The sequence below is a fragment of the Stenella coeruleoalba genome (genome assembly GCF_951394435.1).
Source record: "Stenella coeruleoalba genome assembly, chromosome: 10".
Lineage (NCBI taxonomy): Eukaryota > Metazoa > Chordata > Mammalia > Artiodactyla > Delphinidae > Stenella > Stenella coeruleoalba.
Window position 1 is genome coordinate 31,760,048 of NC_137156.1, and position 26,105 is coordinate 31,786,152.

General features: G+C 32.2%; 2 protein-coding genes across 6 annotated transcripts in view; one reads left to right on the forward strand and one right to left on the reverse strand.

The window, feature by feature from the left end:
• Nucleotides 1-7,179, reverse strand: part of RUNX2 (RUNX family transcription factor 2) — a gene marked incomplete at its 5' end in the record, with an annotated part of 209,322 nt that extends 202,143 nt beyond the window's left edge. Inside the window, one exon of one of the 2 annotated variants that reach the window (XM_079933086.1) lies at nt 6,731-7,179. In XM_079933086.1, the coding sequence (XP_079789212.1) occupies nt 6,731-7,103 (373 nt within the window). The remainder of the gene's footprint in view (nt 1-6,730) is intronic. The other variant, XM_079933087.1, reaches the window with a different exon arrangement.
• SUPT3H (SPT3 homolog, SAGA and STAGA complex component) overlaps nt 1-26,105 on the forward strand; it is a gene marked incomplete at its 3' end in the record, with an annotated part of 421,318 nt that overhangs the window by 42,146 nt on the left and 353,067 nt on the right. The window lies entirely within an intron of this gene.

Below are 26,105 nucleotides of genomic sequence, written 5' to 3' on the forward strand. Positions count from 1 at the left end.
TTTACATTTATACATTTTATGGAAAACACAGTGATTGATAATAATGTAGACTATTAGCATAAAAAAGTTTTCTTTCTGTGGTAGTATAATATTGCAGATTTCTGTAATCTGACAGAAGTTTACAAAATAAAGTGAGAATTCACTTTTCTTCAAAAAATAGGTTTTCTTTAAGGTGTGTTTACAAAACTTATAAAAAAGTTATTATTGATTAAAGGGAACACGTACCCTGTAACTTTTGCATACTCTTGTGTCTAATTCTGGGATCAAATTACACTAATACTGTAAAACCAATGAGATAAATATTAATTGTAAAATACAGCACTTTTTTCTTTTCAGGTTCATAGTGAATTCACTTTGTTTAGATCCATTTAAGTAATTCTTAATCATTTGGTAGAAATGATGATACCTTTCCACTTAAAGATTATCTGGAAATTTGAAGTTTAAATTGGGAACTTCAGTAGAAAAATTTAAAAATAAAATTAATTATAATTATTACTATCAAAATGAAATAACCGAATTAAAAATCACAATGCCTAATTTAACTTGTTTACCTAGGTTATATGGGCAATGAGTAAATATGCAGAAAATATACCTGTTTAGCTTCAAGCCGGAGTTGTTCTTTGAGATAATGTATGTAAATAGGTATCTGTTAGCAGATTAATTACATTCATATTTTCCCTTGTGAACTGTAATAATTTGTTTAACTGATACCAGTTTTTAATTTAAGTTTATAACTGGAAAATAGTGTCCTTGTGTTTTACAAGTATAGTTTTTGATTATTTTAATCTTGTATACCCTAACAGATGCCTAATCTCTGTTGTTGGTTTTACAGATTAACATTTCTCTGTTAGTATACATGCAAAAAGTAATTGATTATCTTTCCAATAGAACTGCAAACGATACCTCAGTTAACTAATTTACAGTTGTTTTCTTCCTGGTTTACAGTTATTATCCCAAGTTTCTCTAGTCACTTGTGTGTATGCATTCATATGCACTGGTAAATTCATATACTACATATTAAAATTTTCATAATTGAAAGAAATTGAAGTTGTATTTATGTGGCAAATATTTAGCTTCTGTATAAAAATACGTCCATGTCCATAGAAAGTTCTGTTGAATACCGCAACATCATTATTCGAATTTTTCCAAAGAAAGACATTGCATATACATGCCTTAGAACCTTACTGATTGTTATTGTGATTTGGCTAGCATTTTTCCTTTATTTCCCTTTTTTTTTTGGCTTTTGCTTTTAACTGAACCACAAAATGGATTTAGTTGTAAGATATCTGACTACAAGGAATATCTAACAATAAGGAATGTATAAACAAAGTCTGGCACACTCATGGTTCATATGATTTTTGTGAACCTGAAAATGTGTATTTAAATGTTTGAGTTTTTAGCTAAGTCTTTTATGTAAATATATTTTTATAGTTGAGGGTATAATGATTTCAGTAGACACCATTGATATAAAGACTGACAAGTATAAAATAAAATTAATTTATTTGATTTTGTGGTAAAAATTATTGGCCTTGCACAGGATACTTGGATGTACCTTGTTAGACTCTCACTTCTCTAATGTAACTCTTATGTATAATTTCTTAAGGGATGGGAGTAGAAGTAGTGCAGATAACAGTCTTTAATTGCCACCATAATCTTAAATACATGTCTGAGAATAATGTAACTTGGTAAATTTTCTGACATCAATATAATAATTTTAAAATATCTTAAACCTCATTAAAATTGCATTTACTTAATATATGTCTGTATGGTGCAGAATTCCTTGTTTTGTGGGCAGTTGATTTAAAAATTGAAAATCACTTAATTAGAGGCAAAATCACACTCAGTATGATTTTTAGTCCTGGACTACATATTGGATGTTGGATTTATGAGTATTAACAAGAATAAAGAGTACTTATAGGAGGTGTATCAATAATGAATTTTTGCTTTACTGCAAGTATTAAATGCTTATCTGGACTCAATTCTACGGCTCATTTTATTTGGGAATTATCTTAACATATAATGGTGAATGATTAGGTTTTTATTCGTATAAGACAGCATATTTATGAAAAAATATACTTTAGAGTTAACATCCTGTGCAACAACAACAATAAACACCTGAAATGATTGGTATGGTATTGCTTACATTCAGCACTGTCCAAAGTTGAATCCTACATCCTTAATAAATAATACAAAGGGGAGAAATTCCTAAGAATTCAACGTAAGATGAAGATTTTGTATACAATGTAATAAAAGAGCATTTAATCTCAGTTGCTCTACAGATCTGTAAAAAATTATGTGGGAGTGTACGTGTGCTTGTTGTTAAATGGACAAAAGCTGGTGGTCAGCTGTGGTTAAAATTGTAAGTAAAGTCCCTTTGAAGAAGGTGTAGAATTTCCCCATTATTTTTTTGAATTGTAATACATTAATCAAAATACATATCCACCGAATTCCTTAAACTTTGAAATGGCAATAGATTGTATCAAGGTGTATATTTTCATCATGTGAGACTTCCTTTTCTAAAGATTTGTTTTAAAAGATTAAATATTTCATATTTCATGAAGAATTTCCATATACTTTAGACAGCTTAGAATATTTTGCTCTTTAGAAAATACTGAATATGGAGTTTATTGTTATCCTTATTATGGGAGGCTAATGACAGGTTTTTTTTTTTGGATGAAGTTTTATCTTCAGTGGAATTCATTGGTATAGGAGAAAAAGGTAGTGCATTTGGGTAACCTAGTGGGAATATTGCTTAAATTAGCATTGGTTTTGTTAGCACCCATTTACTAATAAATCTTGCATGGCAGATGACTAGAAAAAATAGTCACGCTTTGTCACGTTTACAGGTTTATTGTTTGTAGGAAGGATTCTTTCATATTGAAGGTATTTGTCTGTTTGACCATATGTGTATTATTTTTACAGAGACACACTGTAGAGGTAGACTGTTCCAGTGAATCCCTTATGTAAAAATATCTCTGTAGACTTTTGTTACGTAATTAATTGCATTTGCAATGAATGCTTTTGAGGAGATTTGCATGACCTCACTATTAGAGTTGTCACATTTTAGTATCTTGCAACGGGTTAGAACAGTATGGAAGGTTGGTATTTGTATGCTTTGGAGAGGAGTTTGAGATGTTACCCTGTTTTGCCATCAGTTTTCGAGTATGCATGGGTGCATCATTAATCATAGGAAATGCAAAAATAAATAATCCAGTCCCATTGGATTTTTTTATATGAATACTTACCTTTTCCCTTTTTCGTATATACAGTTGAGGTATTTAGGTAACCCCTAACCTTTTGCTTCAACAAAGAAGTACAGTATAAAAATATTACCACAGTTTTCATGTGAGCAGCTCTTGAGAGGAAAAAAAAAAGCCCTCTAGATGAATATTTGTTGAAAAAAAAGTTGTGATACAGAATGTCTTAACTCAGCCCCAATACAGTACTTGAGGACCACCAGTGTATAAAATTGAAAGCACATGAGTTTTGAAGCACTAGAAAAGGTTTGTAATTGATTAGCGCTGCTTGAAAGTACTGAAGTACAGTGAGTTTTGATTTGTGAATGGTTCTATTCAATAAAGATTAATTCTGTGTGTTTGATAAAATCTTAGTGCCTTCAATGAGTTAGTTTTTTCCCCCCTCTGCAGTTTATTTAACCATCAAATATTTCAGTGTTCTTTTAACAAACTGGAACATTTCTATCTTACTGAATTTAACTTTAGCATGACTGATTTAAACAAGTCAAACTATCAGTGATTAGTTTGAAGGGTGTAATTGAAGAGATTAATTTTTTCTTCTTTTAAAATAACTAAAGTATATCATAATGTAACCATGTATATTTCATGCTTTCTTGTGATTTAGAGACTATCAAGAGATTTATATAGACTAACAATATTTTTCTGTGATTTGTTTTAAATCTTCTACATTCTAAAATATTTTTAATGTTTAAAAGTGAAATCTTTACCAGTTTTCATGTAAAATTATGATTGTTAAATAATACATAATAAGAGTCTTTGGAAATTGCACCGACATTGTTAGCTTTTAATAGGAGTGGCCTTCTATATATGCTCTTTTTAAATCATCTCCCTGGATTTTGGAATTTAGCTCTCTTATTTTAGAAGCAAGTTGTGACACTTTGTCGCTGTTAAATCTTGAAACTATAAAATCACTATCATTGATATGGACCACAACTATTGTTTTGGAAATCAGTCTTCACACATCACGTTCAGTCGGGTACTACAGTCAGTTACAAAGGTTTTATGTAGAAATTTAGTCTGTCAGCTGATATATTTTCGTAAATAAGTTCTTAATGGTAAGATACTCCATGAGTTACATCTATTCATTTTAACAGACTTCATTTATGATAAATAATGGACATATTTTGAGTAGTGCACATTGAAAATTCACAGACACACACACACGCACACACTCTTTTCACTTATTATTTTGAGGTGAGGCAGTTGGTCAACGTGTGCTTTTGTCCCTCACCTAGGAAGAGCCTGAACTTTTAAAACTATTTTACAAAATTGGAGCACATACTTTTGACATTTCATTAGGTTGTTTTGATAATCAATTACTTAAGAATTTAAAGCCTGAAGTGAGGTTTCAGACTTCAGATAGATTCCAGAAGGGGGAAATGTTTGTAGTGTGATGATAACCTATACATTATGTCCACCACCCACCTGTAATTAGTCCCATGTAATGGGTTCATCTTATGTTCTCTATCCAGGCTCTCAAATACTATTTGGGAGTGGGAGAGGGTAAATTCCACTTTTCAGAAGAGGAAGACTTAGTTATGATGTATAAAAATATGTGATGTGATAGATTATTTAATTCATTATCATGCCTGTTTGAAACTGGGTCAAGTTTTGAAAATTTTACCGTAGAAACAGTTACTAAGGATGTCACAGAAATGTAACACTCCCTCATATGACAGAATAAAGAACATTTTAACATATTCTCTGTGACTATATTAGTAACTTTACATCTAATGCTGAAATAGCCCTTGAAATTTGTGTTCCCAATCTGGTTTGAAAAATTCTTATTTTTTAAAAAATAGAGTAACATTGTGAAGAGTAACTTAACTGCTTGAGATGCTGTTTCAAGTTATCCCTCCATATAACAATAGTTTTAAGCATTTTTTTCCCCTCTTCTCTTGGGTGGGAACAGCAAAAGTTTCCATGTATGAGCTATAATTATAATAGGGGTTGTTAATGCAGTCTAGTTGTGTATATGTTCTGCTTCCTTAATGCAGAAATTTTTACAGTAATGCTTATTATCTTCCATTAAATTAAAAAAAATAATCTGTGATTATTGTATTGTATGTGTTATAACTGAGGGGGCCCACTTAGAACTATTGAGGGAGTCACTACAGCAATTTTACATTTTTTTGTAAAATACATAGTATATTTTCTCACCCTTTAAAGAGAAACCTTTTTTCTCCTTCAGGTTTAATTATTTCTCTTTGACTGAAACTAAGACTGATCCTCTGGTAGCCAGTTAAAATGTGTGAAGTAGGAGGAGTAAAAGAAACTCCAATCGTTAGTTGTAAGTTATAAAGCAAAGTTAATACAGGTATACACAGCAAAAGGATTTATTTTAAAGGATAAAAGAAAATTTTATAAACTTGCCTTGTAGAACATGTTGGACAGCATAAAGAAAATCTTGTAAGTGTTTAGATATTTTACTATAATACCATCTTAGCTGATGAATGTTGAAGTAGTTTACTTTTGTGTATTAACACTAACTTGAAATTAAATATTAATACTATATTATGCCTGTTTTCTTTTAAAGTCCAGCATGACTTAATTGGTATGGCTCTTTTAAATCATGCAGAGTATCCTTACAGAGTTTTCTTTTTTATGAGACTAAATGATACTTATTTTGGTAGGTCAAAGAATATGATTAAAATAATCCTAGACGTTTTAATGTTTGCTATGTTTATAACAATTTCTACTTATGGATAATAGTGTGTAGATGTAAACTAAAATTGTATAGAAACTTATGATTGCATGTAAGTTTTTGACGACTTCTGTGAGCTTTTTAATATCCTGGATATCCTGGGCAACTATAAAGATCTTTTAAAAATGGCTATTACATACTTATCATAATTTTGTTTCAGTTGAATATATGCTTCAATTATGTAAAGTTGCCTAGAAACAAACTTGTGCAGATATCTATGATGCAGTCTAAAATTATAAGTAGATTTCTTGTAGTTGAGCTGGTTAAAATGTAAGTTATACTGCAGGTTTATTTCTCTGTTTTACATAGTAGAGTATAATGTCAAGATAATTCTGTGGTCTGTTATTTTGTAAAATTGCTTCCTTTTAAAAGTTTGCTCAAATATTGGGAGCTGCCGGGGTGAATACTTCACAATACTTTGATTAATGTAGTGTCTAATTTTATTTCAGTGAAGGTTAATGAGAATATTAAACTTTCCTTTACTGTTTCAACTACCTCATTTCTATAGCTCTAGAAAACATTTAGACTAATGTGAGATAATTTAATTTTTTCTATTTCAAGTCATTAGTCCGAGAAGTAGATAAGTTACAGATGCCAAAAGCAAATTTGTACAGCAATTTCATTTTTCAACTTTTAGTGCAACAAAACAGCATCATTATGATCTTTAATATAATGTTAGCTGGCAAAGCTAGCAAGTTTATCCGAGAAACATACCTTTATGTTTAACAGGTTCATCTCTTATAGGATTTTAAAATACGATAACACTTACCCCAAAAGAAGTTTTGCTGACATGGTGTCACTGTGCTGAAGAGGCTGTTTGATGCCATAGTCCCTCCTTTTATTTTCAGATAGAACTTGTACCCTCTGTTGTAAATTCTGCTTGCAGCCTTAAACTGAAAACACAAACCATACCCAAACCTTGTTTTAGTTTTACAGTATGCCTGCAGTACATAGACTTGATATTTATTTTTTTCTGTCAAGAAATTATGTAGCTGGTAACATGTGAAAAGCAAGGAAACAAAACAAAAAGAGAATGAGCAAATATTGGAAGGACCTACTATTACTGCATAGACTGTGGTTAGAGAGCACTCACTGACTCTGTTGGTCTCGGTGGCTGGTAGTGACCTGCGGAGATTAACCATTTAAAAACCAGAGACTTCTTGCTGTCCTCCTGGAGAAAGTTTGCACCGCACTTGTGGTTCTGTGGTTGTTTGTGAGGCGAATGAAGCATTCACACAATCCAAAAAAGCAAAAGCTTTCAAACTCCTTTTTTTTGCAAAAGCACTATTACTGGAGAGACAGAATCATGTGGTTTGTGACCTCATAGTACTCACAGTCAAGTGGGACTGCCTACCACTGTGGCTTTCCCCCCTTGCTCATGCTCTCTCTTTCTCTCTCTCTCTCTCTCTCTCTCTCTCTCTCTCTGACAAAAGGCTTGTGGTAAGGCCCTTCCTGGCATCCAGAAGGATATAGCTTTTTAATTTTTGTGACTCATGAGGATTTGGATAGAATACAAATGCTGAAGGAGCCCAAACTCCTGTAAGGTTAAGCGTTTGTAGAGCAGAACTCTGCTGTTGTGGGCTTTCCTTTCTATCCCCCCACCCCTACTTTTTGTGCCTCCTCCTTTTATTTAGTTCATTATTGTGTCTGTGGAAAAGTGAGCAAAATTGGCTCAAGAGGCTGTGTGTGAAATCCTGAACAACAGTGATGATTTACAATAATTTACATCTTTGGATTGTATCACATTCTGGGGTCTGCTTCATATTTGCTGGGTGATTGGAGTCCTTCTGTTTTCCTTTTTCTTGTCTTCTTAAACTCATGAATCTGTAACTCATTGTAAAAAAGTTTACCTTTCTTAAGGTCTGGTTGCAAACTGCTTGCTGGGCTTGACTGTAATTGGCCGTCATGAAAGTGTTAGTCTGGGGATTCCTTTACAAATATTAAATCACGTCTGTCTAGTTTATGTATGATCAATATTAGATGCCGGCTCCTACAGTAAAGATTAAATATAATTAGTATCTTTTGTATTATGTTTACCTTTATCTCATGGCTAGTTTGAGTATCTTATAAAAATGAATAGCAAAACTTGTGGCATAGTTTATTGGATGAATCTTAGTTTTCTTTATGTGTGTAATAATTTTTATTTTCATTTTGTATACTCATTTTGTATCGTTTACTTGGATATTAACCTTAACAGAACCTTTGATAGCAAGTCTTATACAAATATAAAGTAAAATTCTTATGTTGTAACTTAGATTGTTCAATGTTATTGATTTTTCTAAGCTCAGAATGGAGTGGGTTAACAGAAGCTGTATTTTTTGTTTATAATAGAAGCTTTTGAAATAAATTACAAAATGCTGTGTGTAGTACGGAATAATGCACACAGAGTATGTTAGTCGTCTCGATTTGCTAATTCTGATTCAGAAGAAAATTGGAAACATCTTTGGGAAACTATCTCCTTTTTTGCCCCTTTGGACATGTATGTATAGAACTCATTTTCTTATTAGGATGATTATATATCATAGGCAGAGAATTTCATATTTATGAATAGAGCTTCCTGTTTTCATCAGTTGAGAGAAATGGGGTATTTTTCAGCAAAAATTATAAAGCTGAACAGACCAATTTTCTAGGCATTTTTTTGCCATTTATCCACGCCACTCTGAATTTGCATGTTAGACTTCTTCCTAGTGTGATAGTAACCAGGAGTGGCATGAAGTAAATGAGTGGGAGGGTGGGCGGAGACAGTGAATTACAAAACATTATTTGGGGTGTATAATGGGGTAAGGACTGGGAAATACTGAGGAGGATGTTAGAGCCAAAGTACCCCTTCGTATGGTCGTCCTAGCACAGTTCATTATCTGTTTTTGGTTTATATTTGATAAAGATAAATGTACTAATGTGTTCATAAGTTTCTTACAAAAAAATAATTTGCCCAAAATACACTGGGAGGATATGGGAATGACTTTAATCCTTTATTATTCAAATATCTAGAACTTTTCCATAATAAATTTTTAGTGATTAAAAAACCAGAAATAACGTTTTAGTGTTTTATTTAAAATACATATTTATCATGCCTCATTGTGTATGTAAACAGGTTTTACATTGAAAAGTAAAAGCTTTCATTTAACATGCAGTTATTCATGCAAAAGGGAAAATTTATTCATTGATTCTGTTTCATAAATAAGGCGTACAGTGGGATCTGTAGCTCTAATTAATATCTAACGTAAGTTAAAGGAGGGCTTTGTCTATATAATTCGTGGAATTTTCAAACATAGTTCCATATGCACATACAATAGCAGCAGAATCAGGCAATTGAAAAAATTTAGTAGTCTGCTAAGTAAATGCTTTTCTTTTTTCAGAATGAGTTTTCAGTTTCTGCGTTTGGGTTTGCTGACATCTTAAAACTTTTTGCTAAATATTTTCTCCCTTAAAATTTTTTGTTTTTATTAAGTGTACTTTGGCCCTCCAAATTAACTGTATATGTATTTGAATAATTTTGAACATCTATGTGTCTCTTAACTGCTTGTTCTGTTTTTGCAGGTAACCCTCCTGCACATAATTTTTGGGTCAGGGTAATCACTCTTACTGCTTAAGAGTTTAATAGATATTGTTGAATATGCCCTTTCTGTTCTGTGTGAGGCCCATCAAATTCTGGCAGGAGAAAGTAGTGAAGTCTTGTGCTTTAAAGTCTGTATGTTCATTATCCGTACACACACAAACACATGCATACGTACATACATACATATACTTTTTTTCTTTTTATAAATTGAAAATCTATCCTCTTCGGAGCAAATATTACTTTGTGGTAAAAATTTTAAAACAACAGTGATAACTGGTACACATTTGATAATTGACAGTCTGTTTCATTAGAATTAGCTTACCACATGTGTTGAAGAGAGACTGACTCAGAAAAGTCACTGCAGATAAAGCAAGCTCTTGATTATGCTTAAAATCAGAAATGCAAACCACAGGGTTTTTTTGGTTTTTTAAAGACCCTCAAAACTTCATTCTTTTAGGGGATATATTAGTATTTGCTATGTTGAAGTAAGTATCGAGTTTAAGTCTGCTGTATAGATTATGTATTGTAATGCCATGGAAATGAAATATAGCTTTGAACTTGAAAACAGTTTCACGAAAAGTAAAGAAGTTAGTTATTTGTTTTCCCATTGCCTTGTATTTAATAAGTTTGTCAACATTGGTCGAATTTTTTACATTGTATATTGTTATATAAGACTGTAATGTTTCAAATGCTACATATATATCTTCATTGTTACCTTTTGAATCATTTTTAATTTTCTGAATTAATGATCCTATTATAATACAGTAGTTTTATCAATACCAGTCTTGTGCCCATTTCTATTTTTTTTTTGATTGTTTTAAACTTATTTTTGTTGCTGTTCTATTTTTCTTTTAATTGAAAACAATAGAAGCAAAATAGGTTTGATGTAGGAATTTTATAAATTGTAGAAATCCTATTTTGGCTTAAAATGTTCTCATTGATTATGAGGTTTCAGCAAGGAATTTTCTTAATTTATTGTTTCAACTTGTTGTGTGACAATTTTATTTGGATTTGATGTATAGCTATTGAGACTTACATAGCATTTATTGGGTCTTTTATTGATGCTTTGAAAAATTTTTACATTAGTAAAATATGTATAATTTTATTGCTATTATAAATTATGATTATGAGAGATTTAATTACACTTCCTTATTTTAATGGGGTATATATCCGTGTTCACACCTGCACACACGTGTGGTTGTATGTGTGTACAAGGTATTATTTTTTGGTACTTAAAAAAATTTACATATATATGTGTGTGTATGTATATATATACTAAAAAAAAGTGGTATTTTTGGTAATCAGAGTATTCTTTGTTTTTCTCCTCAGTTTCTTTAAATTTTGTAAAAACCCAAAGCACTACCATATCCATGATTGTTTGAACAACTTCATTTGGTTAGTATTAGCAGCTCTCTGTCTAATGTGAGATAATGTGGAAGTTGGATGCCAAAAGAGAAAGTAGTTAACTTTTGTGTCTCTCTCTCTCCCCTTCTGTCTCCCCTTCCACTCCTCCCCCTTTCTTCCCTCTCTCCTCCAGGCTTTTTTGGTTTCTCTTTCTCTGTTTTGACATTTATAAAATCTCAAAGTAGATTCTTAAGGTTCTAGTAGGGGATATTGACATTAATCTTCACTAATGAATACGTTACAGGTTTGAAGCTTCTAACATTCAAGGCAAATCATTGATATATCTTGTTATAGTACACCTCATTTGTTAGATGGTATTGGCATCTGATTACAGAGATTTCTTTTAACATTTTTTAATTCCTTCCTCTGTGTTAATTTACTTTTACATTGTTTCACATGAATTTAGCCCTTTAATTATGAGGATTACTTTTTTCTCCCTTTGACTGTTTTTCAGAGTACACAGTGATCCATACTTGTTTAATGTAACTGTATAAATAATTCATGTTTCTTATAATTATTAGAACAATTCATCTTCTGCTGTCATTTTTCTAAGAAGAAAAAAAAGTCGAGAACTTGCAGAAAATATGCGAAACATGCTCAATATGACAGCTGAGGATGTGGCTAGGGTAAAGCAGGAAACTACTACCCACAATGCAATGTTACATATACTACCACTTAATAAAATTTATATCAGACATGCTACTGACAAAACCAAAGGAAAATAATATCCCAACTATACTAGTTAACATACTAAATATATCTAGGGAAAAGTGAAACTAATCTTTTTGGAACCTTTGTACTTAGAGAATATAGTAAATGAAAGTGTGGGACATCATAGTACATTGGAGCCTTTGTGCTATGGGACTTGTTTGTAGGTGAAGCTCTCTTATAATGAGAACTTTTTGGATATTCACTTTCCTGGAAAGGGCACAAAAAGGCACCCTTTTTCTTTTTTGATTGAATTGTTGCAGTATTATATAGGGTTCGAGGACATTGTCATCTAGTAGGAAAAATAAGTTAAATTATGAGATGTTCATCACGATTATTTATACTTTTCACCCAGCCAGGTATATTTCTTTACATTTTGCTTTAAGTTGTTTTTTATTGCCAGGTTTGAGATGGGGCTTGAATTGTTCACTGAAACATTTTTCTTTTCAAAGTAATTGTTTTTCTTGCTCTTTCGTTTTATTTATCTTAACCTACCTGTAGCTTACCTGACCAGTTTATATACTTTACTAAAGGGGGGGGGTTAATCTAAAGCAGAAAACTGCTTTTATAACGTGGTTGAAAAAGATACAAAGATATCTTCTAAAAAAAAATCAGGTTTTAATATATTTAGGGTTTCTGTTTTTAAGTCTTAATCTTCTGTGCTCTTAACTGTCAGACTTTAGTAATTTTGATGAATTTAGTACCTTAGTAATTTAGATGAATTTTGAGGTTTTAAAATATTTAAATAAGGGAAACATAATAGTTCTTTTGAATTGGTAAATAATGTATAGAAATTGTATTAGATAAAGAATAGAAACGACTATTAAGTTAGTGTTACTTATGAAAGATTCCTTAGTATTCCAGTATATAAGTTGTCACTGTTTCTGACCTGGCATGGTATTTGTCATCTCACCATTTAAACATTAATATATTGTCTATCTGTCTATATCTCTGTTAAGGCTGATTTGCTTAATTGTTTGAAGTATTTTCTCCTTAAGAGACTGCTTATCAATAACAGCTGTAGCATTGTGGCTTTTCTCCATGGACTCATGGTGGTCTTTGGAACAACGTTCTTCAACTTTGACAGGTGAGACAGAGGCTCTCCAGTGCCACTGCATTTGGATGAATCTAGCTGTGGTTGGAGAAAGTGCATCTTGCCAAAATATATGGGTGAGACCACACACAGCCTTTAAAATAGTTATTGTAGGCTTATTTTTAGGGATACATGTCTTGACAGTTCTTTTATTTGCATGCCAATTTCATTGCTGTGTATAGATTTTTCATTGGTTTCTGTAAAGGCAATTGCAGATTTAGGTCACTATTTGTTAAGCCTTGTGTATAATTTACACTGGAAAATACTCTGAGTTCAGCCATAATTAACAATATAGAGAATATATTGGAAATGAATCACTAGAATACTGATCTTTTTGTTTTTATAAATTTGACAGTATTCCCATTGGAAATCTCAATTTCCCAGACAGCTTAGTAGTCAAAAATTGCTCCAATTTGAACTTTAAGATTAAATAAATTATGAAAGAATTTGAAAATATTTATATACTTTAATTATATTAATAATAAAAAATTTGTGGTTCATGTTATTCAGAAGTACATATTTTTATAATGGTATAATAAAGCATTGTTCAAAATATAAGTTTTACACTTTAGTAAAAGCTTGAAAATTTTGAAACAAATTGCCAAAGAAGTCGGTTTCTTAGTGCATGGGCATAATATGCAAGCTATTCAGTCTTTTTATGGGATGATTAAAGCTTTATTTAACTTAGTGAACTATAAAAATTGACTACATTTTTTTTTTAAAAAGTATGTTTTGTCTTCTAAAACTGGCTTTTTCAGTGACCAGTAAAGAGCACGCTTTAGACTTTTAGAAAATATTGTTTCTTTTTATAAGATACAGTATTTGGATAGTTATTCATGATTCTTATTAAGTTATTAGTGATAACAGTATTAAAGCTTAATTTCTTAAGTCCTGGCATGTCCTAGTCACAAGACTTTTCACTTGATGATCAATGAATGTTGGCTAGGTATATATTTATAAAAAATGAAATCAGCTATGATAAGATTGCAATTTCATTCTAGATATTTTCATAGTAAAAACAGAATCTACTGAGATAATTGGAAATTCAATTTACTCCCCACCATTATCCCAGTACCTTTCCATTGCTGAATGGTTCTGGCAGGAAAGTACTGGGGAAATTGTGTTCCTACAGCTTTTCCAGAGAACAAGTTTTCGGAAAGAAGAGAGAAGATAGTATACACAAAAAGACTGTTTAAAGAAAAACTTGGCCCTTGTCTCTCAGAAATTGGTCATGTATGTGAACCTTGACTGGATGCTAGATTTTTTAAAAAGCTTCGTAAGTCATTTTTAGGATATTTGAGGAAACTTGAATATGGACTTGATATTGATGATACTATGGAATATTTATTAAGTGTGATAGTGCTGTTGCACATATATAGGAAAATATCCTTACTCTTAAAAGAGGTGCATGATGAGTTATTTTCATGAAGTCAGTACTAAAATTCGTACATAAGACAGATGTGGCAAAATGTTAACTATTGGTGAGTCCAGGTGAAGGGACTTTTTTTTTTTTTACTATTTATTTTAGGCATTCTGCTATTTTTCATCTTAAACAATAACTTCTTTTTTTTTAACATCTTTATTGGAGTATAATTGCTTTACAATGATGTGTTAGTTTCTGCTTTATAACAACGTGAATCAACTATACATATAGATATAACAATAACTTCTTAAAGGTGAAACATGTTTTGGAAAAGGTGTATGGGGATTTGATTTCAAAATGAAATCAGGTAGATGGGGAAAATTCATTTATTTTTATAAATAGAAGGTTTTTTTTTTGTAAAGAAGTGAATATGGATAGCCTGGGCTATACATAGCAATTTTAGTTTTTAGTTTATAGTTTTATTTTTTACATTGAAATTCCACTCACATTAAAAGAACTAATTTTCACAAATTTATACGTGGCAAATATAAATTGAAAATGGTAAAATAGTTTTGAAAATAGCAATATAAAAATTTTTACCTTTTTATTATAGTAACTCAAGTCTAGACCAATAAGCTAGAGGTTTTTAGAGGATCAAAATAAGCATCTGTTATTACTATGTCCTTGTTTATTAACTGGATGCTTCTAAGATATGTAAAAATGCCTATAAAAGTTCATTCACATTAAATAAATACTACTGAATTGTACTACCGCTACTAAATTGTTTATACTATTAAATTATACTCTTTGAAGAAGTATTTTAATGAGCAGAAGCCTATATTTCTGTATTTAAATTATTCTGAATTTGTGTTTTTTTATTAACACCCTACCAGAGATGTTCACATTTTTTCTGTAGAGGGCTACATAGTAAAGATTTTTGGCTTTGTGTGCTGTAAGGGCCCTGTTTACTACTCAACTCTGCCATTGTAGTCTGAAAGAGAGACAGTAAGTAAATTAGACAATGGGTGAATGAATGGGCATGGCTGTGTTTCAGTAAAACCATATATGCATGAACGGGCAGCTGGTGTGCCATAGTCTGCCCACTCCTGCTACCTCTGTACTTTTATATGTATAGAACTTGTGGCCTAGTGGATAGCCTCTTTTATAGAAGAGGCAAGAGCAGTTTGAAATAATGATCAAACTTTTAATTTACTTATTATAATGAAAATCTTTTCTTAAAGTATTTTAAAAATCTGGGATTTTTTTTTGTTTGTTTTAATTGATTGTTATGTGAAAGATCATATCTGTGGGACTTTACAACTGCCTTTTGAATTGAGCAGTGTAATTTCATCTTGATCATATAATTGTATTGTGAATAGTTTTATAAGACACACTAAAATTCTTTTAGGAATAGGGTTGGAATCCAAATAAGTAATCTTGATTTTAATGTATCCCCAAATTATCATAAATCTCAGTATTTATATTAGTCGTTCATTATTACTAGTAAGAAGGATGGTAAGATTCCTATGCCTTTTATCCACAGAAATGTTTTCTTTTCAGAATTCACAGGATTTAATGCCCAAGCATAAAATATTTAACAGAAATCTTATCAGATTACGAGCTATTTTCTCTCTTTTTCATTTATATTTGAATATAAATCTGAGTAGATAAAGGAATTAATTATTTTTGGTATTAATCTCTAAAACATTCATTGCACCCATCACTGCACATATTATCCAAAGTAAACTAGCTTTCTGAGGGTTCACCTACATTAGCTCGACTGACTATCATTTATTGGGTGATGATGATGATTACAACAACTGAGCAGGAAAAGAACACATTTTTTTCAATTGATAAAGAGCAAATGAACCCATATTTTGGTCTGAATTTGAGACCTTTAGTGTATCATTACTACTATATAAATCTCATAAAATTTTATCATAAAGTCTCCCTCCCTTCTTGCTCTCCTGCAAGCTCTGGTCATTGCCTGCTTGCCCTCATTTATGATAAAGTTCTAACATGATTGTTTTTACGCCACACCCCTTTCCCCAATATTTAATTATAAAACAGACACATAAATCATTGCAAGTAATGAGAATAGCCTGTCTGGGGACTAAACACACAAAAGTACTAATAAACCAAACCTCAAAAAGCATCCTCCAAGGTCATTTAATGTGGATTCAGACTACCCTATCTACCTTAATAGATTTTTTAAAAAGGTAGCACTGTGCTGAAAGCAGTTTAACAAACAGGAGGAACATTTTATTAAACATACTTTGTGTAAAAAAGTTAAGGAAATATTTAATATGTAAGCAAGATTTTTATAAATTAATTCAAAAGAGTTTTGGCATTTAAAGTTTTAATGTTCATTTATTAGGAAGATGAACCTTTGAGGAATAAAACCTGGCCTAAAAGTTAATGGTTAAATACAGATTTATTTATTATGTTTTGCCTTCTGTTTGTACAATTTTAAATTTCCAGGGTTCTTGTCCTTTTAGCTATCAGTTCAGTTTTTAAAAAATTAAGAATCCTAAAGTTTGCATATTTCTGGAAGAGCTTATGGATTATTCCATATAATTGATACATATGACAGCACTGCTCTTTAGTTAGTTACTGTCTGAAATCGTTATAAAGCTTAATACTGGAAGTGTCAAAAAGAACCATTTAAAAACTTAATAGGTTTTATTTTTTAGAGCCATTCTAATTTTACAGAAATTTGAGTGGGAAGTACTGACTTCTATATACTTCCCCCAGCCCTCAGTTTCCCCTACTATTAACATCTTCCACTGGGGCCTGTGTTTGCTACAATTGATGAACCAATATTGGTATGTTATCTCCTGAAGTCAGTAGTTTATATTAGGCATCATTCTTTGTTGTGCAGTTCTGTAGGCTTGATCAAATGCATAATGTTATATACCCATTATTATAGTATCATACAGAATATTTTTTTCTGGAAATCGCCATAAAATTTTGGTTAAATACGCATAACAAAATTCAGTGTCTTAACCATTTTAGCAACTGGTGTTTTTACTCTCTCTATAGTACTGTCTGTTTCAGAATGTCATATAGTTGGAATCATACAAAATGTAGGCTTTTCAGACTGAATTCTTTCACTCAGCAGTGTTCATTTAAGGTTCTTTTGTGTCTTTTTTGTGGCTTAAAAGCTGATTTCTTTTTACTGCTGAGAAATATTTCATTATATGGATGTACCACAGTTCGTTTATCCATTCACCTATTGAAGGAAATCTTGGTTGCTTCCAGTTTCTGGCAGTTATGAATAAAGCTGCTATAAATATAAGTGCTGGTTTTTGTGTGGACATGTTTTCAACTCACTTGGGTAAATATCGGGTTTTCAACTCATTTGGGTAAATATCAGTACTTAGGAGTGCAATTTCTAGATTGTTTGTTAAGACTGTGTTTAACTTTGTAAGAAACTGCCAAACTGTCGTCCAAAGTAGCTTTTACCATTTTGTATTCAGAGCAGTAAAGAATGAGAGCTCCCATTGCTCCACCCTTGTCAGCTTTTGCGGTTCTCAGTGTTTTGGATTTTAGCTATTCTGATAGGTGTGTAATAGTACCTCATCATTGTTTTAATTTGTATATTCCTTAATGGCAAATGGTGTTGAGCAACTTTTCATATGCTTATTTGCCATCTGTATATCTTAGGGAGGTATCTGTTCAGATCTGTCCCCCGTTTTAAATTAAATTTTTTTAAATTGAGTTTTAAGAGTTCTTTGTACATACCACATTTGGTTTGCACATTCCAAATGTGAATGTGACACTTGAATTATTGATGGACACTTGAATTATTTCCACCTTTTGGTTATTGTGAATAATGCTGTAATTGAACATTGATGTTTAAGTATCTGTTCAAGTTCCTGTATTCAGTTCTTTTGAGTGTATACCTAGGAGTGGAATTGCTGGGTCATATAGTACTTCTGTGTTTAGCTTTTTGAGGAGCTGCCAAATGAGATGTGTGTTTTGCAAATATTTTCTCCTAATCTGTGGCTTGTCTTTTCATTCTCTTTACGGTATCTTTCGCACAGTGGAAGTTTTTCATTTTAATGAAGTCTAGCTTATCAGTTTTTTCTCTCATACTTTTGGTGTTTGTGTCTAAAAAGTCTTTCCAAATTCAAGTCATCTAGATTTTCTCCCATCTTCTCTTCTAGAAATTTCATAGTTTTGAATTTTACATTTGGTTTGTGGACTATTTTGAGTTAATCTTTGTGAAAGATGTAGGGTCAGTGTCTAGATTCATTTCTTTTACATTTGGATGTTTAGTTATTCCAGCACCATTTGGTGACAAGAGTATCTGTTGGATTGCCCTGCTCATTTGTGTGCGTCTGTTTCTGGGCTCTCTATTCTGTTCCATTGATTTAGATGTCTCTTCTTTTGCCAATACTGTGCTGTCTTGATTACTGTAGCTTTATTATGGTGCAGTGACATATCAGTTTGTTGATATTCACAAAGTAACTTGCTGGGATTTTCTTTGGGATTGCATTGAATCTATAGATCCAGTTGGAAAAAACTGATATCTTAACAACTTTGAGTGGGAAAGCTGTGTCAGTGAACACAGAATGTCTTTCCATTTTATTTCAGTCTTCATTGATCTCTTTAATTAGAGTTTTGTAGTTTACCTCATATAGATCTACATAGTTTATTAGATTAATATTATATATAAGTATTCATTTTTTTAATGTCAAGGTAAATGGTACATATTTTTAAAATTTCAAATTCCAATCATTGATTCCTGGTATGCAGGCAAGTAATTTGGCTTTCATATATTTACCTTATATTCTACAACCTTGCTATTATTAATTGTCTATTGTTTCTAGGAGTTTTTTTTATTGATTCTTTGTAATTTTATACATAGACAGTCACGTCACCTGTGAACAAAGATAGTTTTTATTTCTTCATTTCCAATCTTTATACCTTTTATGTCCTTTCCTTAGCTTATTGCATTAGCTAGAACTTCTAGTATGATGTTGAATAGTAGTGGTGGTGAAAAGGGAATATCCTTGCCTTGTTACTGATCTTAGAGAGGAAAGCATCTAGTTTCTCACCATCAAGTATGACATTAGCTGTAGGGTTTTCGCATATGTTCATTATCAAGTTGAAGAATTTTAATTTGCTGAGAATGTTTTATTATGAAGGGGTGTTGGATCTTGTCAAATTTTGTCTATTGATAGGAGCATATGGTCTTTCTTTTTTAGCCTGTTGGTATGATGGATTAGATCAGTTGATTTTCAAATAAATCCCACTTGGTTGTTGTGAACACTTCTTTTTATACAATATTGAATTTTATTTGCTAATAATTTGTGGAGGATTTTTTTGCATCTGTGTTCATGGAAGATATTGTTCTGTATCTTTCCTTACTTACAGTGTCTTTGTCTGGTAATAGAGGAATGGTAGCCTTATAGAATGAGTTAGGAAGTGTTCCCTCTGGATCAGATTGTAGAGAATTGAAGATAATTGCTTCCTTATATTTGCTAGGATTCACCAACGAAGCCATCTGGGCCTGGCGCTTTCTGTTTTAGAAGATTATTATCTATTGACTCAATTTTTAAAATAGATATAGGCCTATTCAGATGATTTATTTGTCATTGTGTGAGTATTGGTAGCCTGTGTCTTTCAAGGAACTGGTCCATTTTATCTGAGTTATCAAATTTGTGAGCATAGAGTTGTTAACAGTATTCCTTTATTATCTTATAAATGTCCATGGGATAAGTAGTAATGTTCCCTCTTTCTCATATTAGTAATTTGTGTCTTTTTTTCTTAAACTGGCTAGAGGTTTATAAGTTTCATTTTTTTCAAAGAATCAGCTTTTGGTTTCATCAATTTTCTCTATAGATTTTGTTTTCAATATCTTTAATTTCAGCTCTAGATTTTATTATTTCTTTTGCCTACCTTGGTTTTAATTTGTCTTTTTTCTATTTTCCTAAGGTGGAAGCTTAAATTACTGGTTTTAGATCTTTTCTAATATTAATGTATGCATATAATGCTGTAAATCTCTCTCTAAGCACTTCTTTTTCTGAATCCACAAGTTTTGGTGTGTTGTATTTTACTTTTCATTTAGTTTGAAATATTTTGAAATATTTTCAAACTTATCTTGAGACTCTTTCTTTGACCCATGTGTTTATTGATATAGTTGGTTTAATATCTACATATTTGTAACTCTTGTCTATCACTGATCTTGTTCTTTGTTTCTCTCTCTCTCTTTATCTTCTTGGCTTCCACTCTTTTTATGACTTTCCTGGTTGGTGTTAATTGAGCATTTTATATTGTTCCATTTTCTTTCCTCTCAATATATCAATTATACTTTCCTTTCTTTAAAAAGTTATTTTGTGGTTATTCTGCAGTTTGAAATATATGCTTAAAACTATTCTGAGTCCACCGTGAAATAACGCTATATGGCTTCATGGGTAGTGCAAGTACCTTTTTTTTTTAAATAAATAAATAAATTTATTTATCTATGTATCTATGTATCTATCTCTCTGTTTTTGGCTGTGTTGGGTTTTCATTGCTGTGCGCGGGCTTTCTCTAGTTGTGGCGAGTGGGGGCTACTCTTTGTTGTTGTGAGTGGGCTTCTCATTGTGGTGGCTTCTCTTGTTGTGGAGCACGAGCTGTAGGCGTGCGGGCTTCAGTAGTTGTGGCATGCGGGCTCTAGAGCTCAGGTTCAGTAGTTATGGCGCGCGGGCTTAGTTGCTCCGTGGCATGTGGGATCTTCTTGGACCAGGGCTCGAACCTGTGTCCCCTGCAGATTCTTAACCACTGTGCCACCAGGGAGATCCAGTGCAAGTACCTTATAAAAGAGTATTCCCTCCTTTATAGCATTGTTGTCATTCATTTCCCTTCTCTATAAGCTATAATCACGGAATACATTGTTGCTATTATTATTTTGAACAAACTAATATTTGTTAGATCAATTAAGTATAAATAAAATTTTAAAAAGTTTTATTTTACCTTTTTTATTCCCTGTATAATGCTGTTTCTTTCTCTGTATAGATCTATGTTTCTGACTTAATCATTTTCTTTCTCTTTGAAGGATGTCTTTTAGCATTTCTTGCAAGGCAGGTTTGCTGGTAATGAACTCCCTTAAGTTTTTCTTTGTGTGTGTGAGAAAGTCTTTATTTCTTTTTCAGTTTTGAAGAATAATTTTGATGGACACAGAATTCTAAGTTGGTGGCTTCTTTCTTTCAGCACTTTAAATATTTCATTCATCTCTCTTCTTACTTGCATAGTTTCTGAAGAGAAGTCCAATATAATTATTATCCAAGATTATCCTTGACCTCTTTAGGTAAGGTCACCCCCCCACCCCTCTCCCCCAACCCCGCCGTGAAATGGCTGCTTTCACCAGAATTTGCCATTGTTAGGCTTTGTTGCAAATCATGTTTATATACCAATTTAGAAAAATGGCAAAAGGTTGCATAATATAAAGAACAGAAAGCACTCATAATTCTTTTTCTTAGAGATAAAACTTTTAAATCAGTGTTTTTTCTTTTTGTATATATTTGAGACATCTATATTTATACATATATATGTGACTTTTTTAACTTAATTTTTAAGTTAACATTATGGTATGTTTTCTAAATATATTAAGAATCTCTATAATACCATTTTAGTTACTAAATAGTATTCCTCCTTGTGGGTATTATAGCATTTTCACATGGTTGAACTTTTAGTTCTCTGTTTTTCTCTAATGTGCATGTGTGTATTTAAAACCTGTTTTTGTATTTGGGATCTTCAATTATTTTAAGATTTCTTTTGTTTCAGAGGCTGCTTGTTTTAGAGCCTGTTACTGCTTTTGTTTTTAAATAGTCATCATGTAGTTCTATTGAACACAAAACATTTTTACTTATTTTGATGCTTTTTAAACTTTCAACTTCCGTGGTTTTATGACTTTGTGCCAGGGATAATCAAAAGCCACAAGATGAAAATGACCCATATTTTTGAAGCATCAATTTTAATTTCTGGTAAGTAATTTTTAAAATATAATTATAAACATGGATGTATTGTGAGATCAAGGTAAAGTTAACAGGAAATTTAAATATAAAACTGGAGATTTCAAAAAATTTTGATAAATTCTAGTATTTTGGTGGAGAGTTTTGAGAAATAAATTGGTTTAATTTGCAACATGTGATATTTTCAAATTTTATCACTTACTTCATGAAATAATGATTATGCTGCTCATCATCAGTCATTTACTTTTCTCATTTGAGCAGACCTAATAGCTGTGTATGTTTTACAATGTATTGTTATGGACTTTTGAGTTATTTGTCATTAAGAATTAGGTAACATTGTAATAAATATTCTTTACATTTGTTAGACATATTTTGTAAGATCTGTTCCTGGTTTTTGTGAATGATTGTTTTGATATGTTACAGGTAGATCAAGACACAGATGTCTGGGAATTAACTGTGAAACATCTTTAATTCTCTTCTTCAGTCCCTTCTTCTTCCTTCATTTAAGCAATTAAATTAAAATTAAATGAAAAAGAATATTATCAGTAGTTTTTCCTGTTATGAAGTTTATACCTGTATTTTGTTGAAATGTAGAAAACAAAATTTCTTAATGACACCATCATTCTTCCAGTCACTGGATTTGCTATTTTGTTCTTTGACTCCTTTATTTTAGTTGATTCTTATCACTTGTTTCCCTATAGCCTTTCTTTCCCTCTGTTTTTCCAACTTGGTTTATACTCTAAACTTCCTGACCCTTGCCTTATGAATTATGACCTCATTTCTCTGTCTCGAAATTTATCCACTCTAGTACTTTTTTGTTTTTACTTTTGTTACTACAAACCTCTTATATACGTATGTATAGTTAGGTAGGTTAAATGCTTGTTCTAGGTCACGGTGCTAAACGTCATTTTCCAAACTTGTTTCTTGCTGTCTTCACTTCTCTTTATTCCTGTGTCTGTAATGGCTTGCTTGTCTCCACTTTCTGAAGTCCTGGTCATCCTCCAAGTTATCACAAGCCCTGCCTTTCCTTAAAACTTTTTAGTGAACTTCAGAGTGAGAACAACGTGAGGTTCTAGAAAGAAAACAGCTCTGGAGTTTGTCAAAACTGTGTTCCATCCCTGGCTCTGCAAATGATCGACTCTGTGATTCAACCTCTGGAATTTTCTGCTTCTTCATCTCTAAAGTGGGCACAATCATTTTATGAATATTATGAAAATTAGATAATGTTTGTAAAGTGCCTGATACGAGGAGCTGATAAGCAAATTATGTTGAATCATTCATTCAGTACATATGGGATGTCTACTCTGTGCTGGGTTTTCTCTAGGTGATGAGCTGCACAGGGAAGTAGATGTTGAAGTTTTAAAATTTTACATACCATTAGTAATTTAGGGGAGGGGAATTATGAAGGTGAGAGAAAGTAAGATTGTCTTTTTTGTTTTCAGTAGCAAAAGCAAAAGTCCCTATGCTTGAATGTCAGAAAGACCTACTCCTACTGCAGCTTAAGAGACTATGTACAGAATGTTTATCAACATATCTTTAGGTGTTTTGGAACCAGGGCAGCTTTAGGATGGTGTGATTTGAGGTAAACCTCAACCTCAGTGTTTTCATCTATAAGATAGGGTTAAGAGTGTACTCCCCCATCCTTGGACTTCTGTAAGGATGTGATTAGATAATGTATGTAAACAAATTAGCACAGTGCTACAGTGCTGTTGTAAGTCCTCACAGTAACACTATGAGAGATGAGGAAATGGAAGTACATGAATTCTAAGTGACTTATCCACAGTCTTGCAGCTGCCATTGCCACCTACCTCTCTCACTGCCTTCTGTGAGTTTGTAGTTTCTGGTCTCACCGAAGTTTTGTCCATGTTGTTTTTAATGCAGATCTGTGTTACACAGGGGAATAGGTGAGGGGAGAGAATCACAGTGGCTTTTCCTTGGCAGTTATGGTTGATAGGAAGTTGCATATCAATGATATTTGCTGATGATCAAGTCTAGAGAGTCTGGAGAAATACTGTATGTCCAGAATTACTATTAGATTGCTGAAAGGTCATAGGATTGATAATCTCATTGTGGTTCAGATTAACTTCTAAGAGAACTCTTTGTTCTACTTGGTGATACCATTGATATAAGAGGAAAGCTGTGTTATCTTTGAATTTTGAAGGGTATAATTTAAATTTTTCTTCTATCACTTAATAACTGTGACTTTGGATAAACCACATAACCTCTGAAATGCTATCCTAAATCATTAAAACTGATGATAATGCATCTTGAAAGATTATTGTAAGGTTAAAATGAGATAAAGTTTAACTCCCTCTGACATAATGCTTAGCTCATAGTAGATGTGGCATTCATGAGTTATCTCATTCCTTTGTCAGCTGTGAAGATTCTTTTTATCTCCATTTTGCAAATGAGGAAGCAGAAGCTCAGAGAAAGGTTGTGTGAATTGACCAAGGTCACACAGCCAATAGGTAGTGGATCTAAGATTGGAACCCAGATCTGTCTGCCTCCATTGCTAACTAGAATTCTGTATAGAAGAGTTATGTTTTAGGTGGGGTTTAGACCGGAAAATGTTTGTGAGATCTCTGTTAGATTTTATTTTCTCAAGGCCAGCCTTCTCAGTTTCTCTCTTTTGCTTGCAGTGTAGTGGTTGAGGGAGACTTCTTGGGGAAACCTGGCTTTCCCATTTATTTGCTGTGTGACTGGATGCGAGGTACTTCACTTCCCTGACCCTCTGTTTCCTCATTTGTCAACTGGGAGTAGCACGGTATCTCTCTCAATGGGATTTTGTGATGTCATACTGTGGAATGCTTCAGTATATAGAATAAAGCCTCAGTTGGCATTAGCTGCTGTTATTATTTGACATTAGAATCAATAGTGTGGAAAGAGTTTGGAATTGGATAGACCTGAAATCTGGTATAACTCTTCACACTTTTTAGCTTTGAGTGAGTTAATTGTTTGGAAACTTAATTTTTTTCTTATCTTTAAAAAGAGATAATAAGACCTACCGTATAGGATTTTTGTTGTTGTTTAAAGGATAACATATTAAAAACAGTGCCCAGAAGAGTATATACAAAATAAATGTTAGCTTTTTCTCCCATTCTGCTCCCCACTCCTGCCATGTTTTGAAATCTTCAGCGTCCTGGTCCTTCTCCAGAAGGGATTCATTTGGTCCTAGGACAGTGCAGTTCAGAACTGACTGCAGCGCTGCAGGTGTAGTGCAGCCTGTGTCTGGCAGACAGTCTCAGTCTCAGGTCTTCTGGGATAATTATAGGCCACATTAGCTTAGTAGTTGTCTTCCTTTTTGTCTCCAAGTGAAAGCAAGAGACCTTTTTACTTCGCAAATAATTTTAAAATTTAGACTGAATTTGTCCAAAGAAAGATAATTGTATTGTAATATTTAAATAAGAAGTTGTTACTGTTAAAAAAACATTCATACTTCAGTCTTCTCTGTACTGGTGTTAACAGCTGACTATTACGATTTTTCTTTAAAATCTTTCAGCAAGCATATTTAGTAATTATCTCACCCTTAGCTGTCAGACTCACCACACATGACATAATGCAGGTATTACTGATGGATATTTTCTTATAGTTACCTCTTTTTTAGGAACTGAGGATAAGAAAGGTAATTATGCATAAATATTTTCTTAAAAGTCTGTGTATTAGTCTATCAGTTAATATATTATCTGACTTCTCAATAAATTATTATGCTATCTTTTGAATATAATACCACTAATGATTAGATAGTGTTTCACAGATTACTTTCTTAAAATTTACATGGTCATTGTGGGAGTAAAATATTACATTTGATGAGACCCTTGAGGCTCACCCCCTTCGACTAAGTGACTCAAGTCCCATTGTGTATTTAATTCCCAGAGCCAGATCTCAGATTTTAATTGATATTTTCATGAAAACATCATTGTTTATTTATAACCTTCCTTGTTCCAAAAAGAACTTAAAATGACTTTTAAAAGTGGGAACAGCATTGCAAGATAGAATACATTAAGAATGAGGCAAAAGGAATATAAAGTCAGAAAATAGGATGGTGTTCAGGAGTCA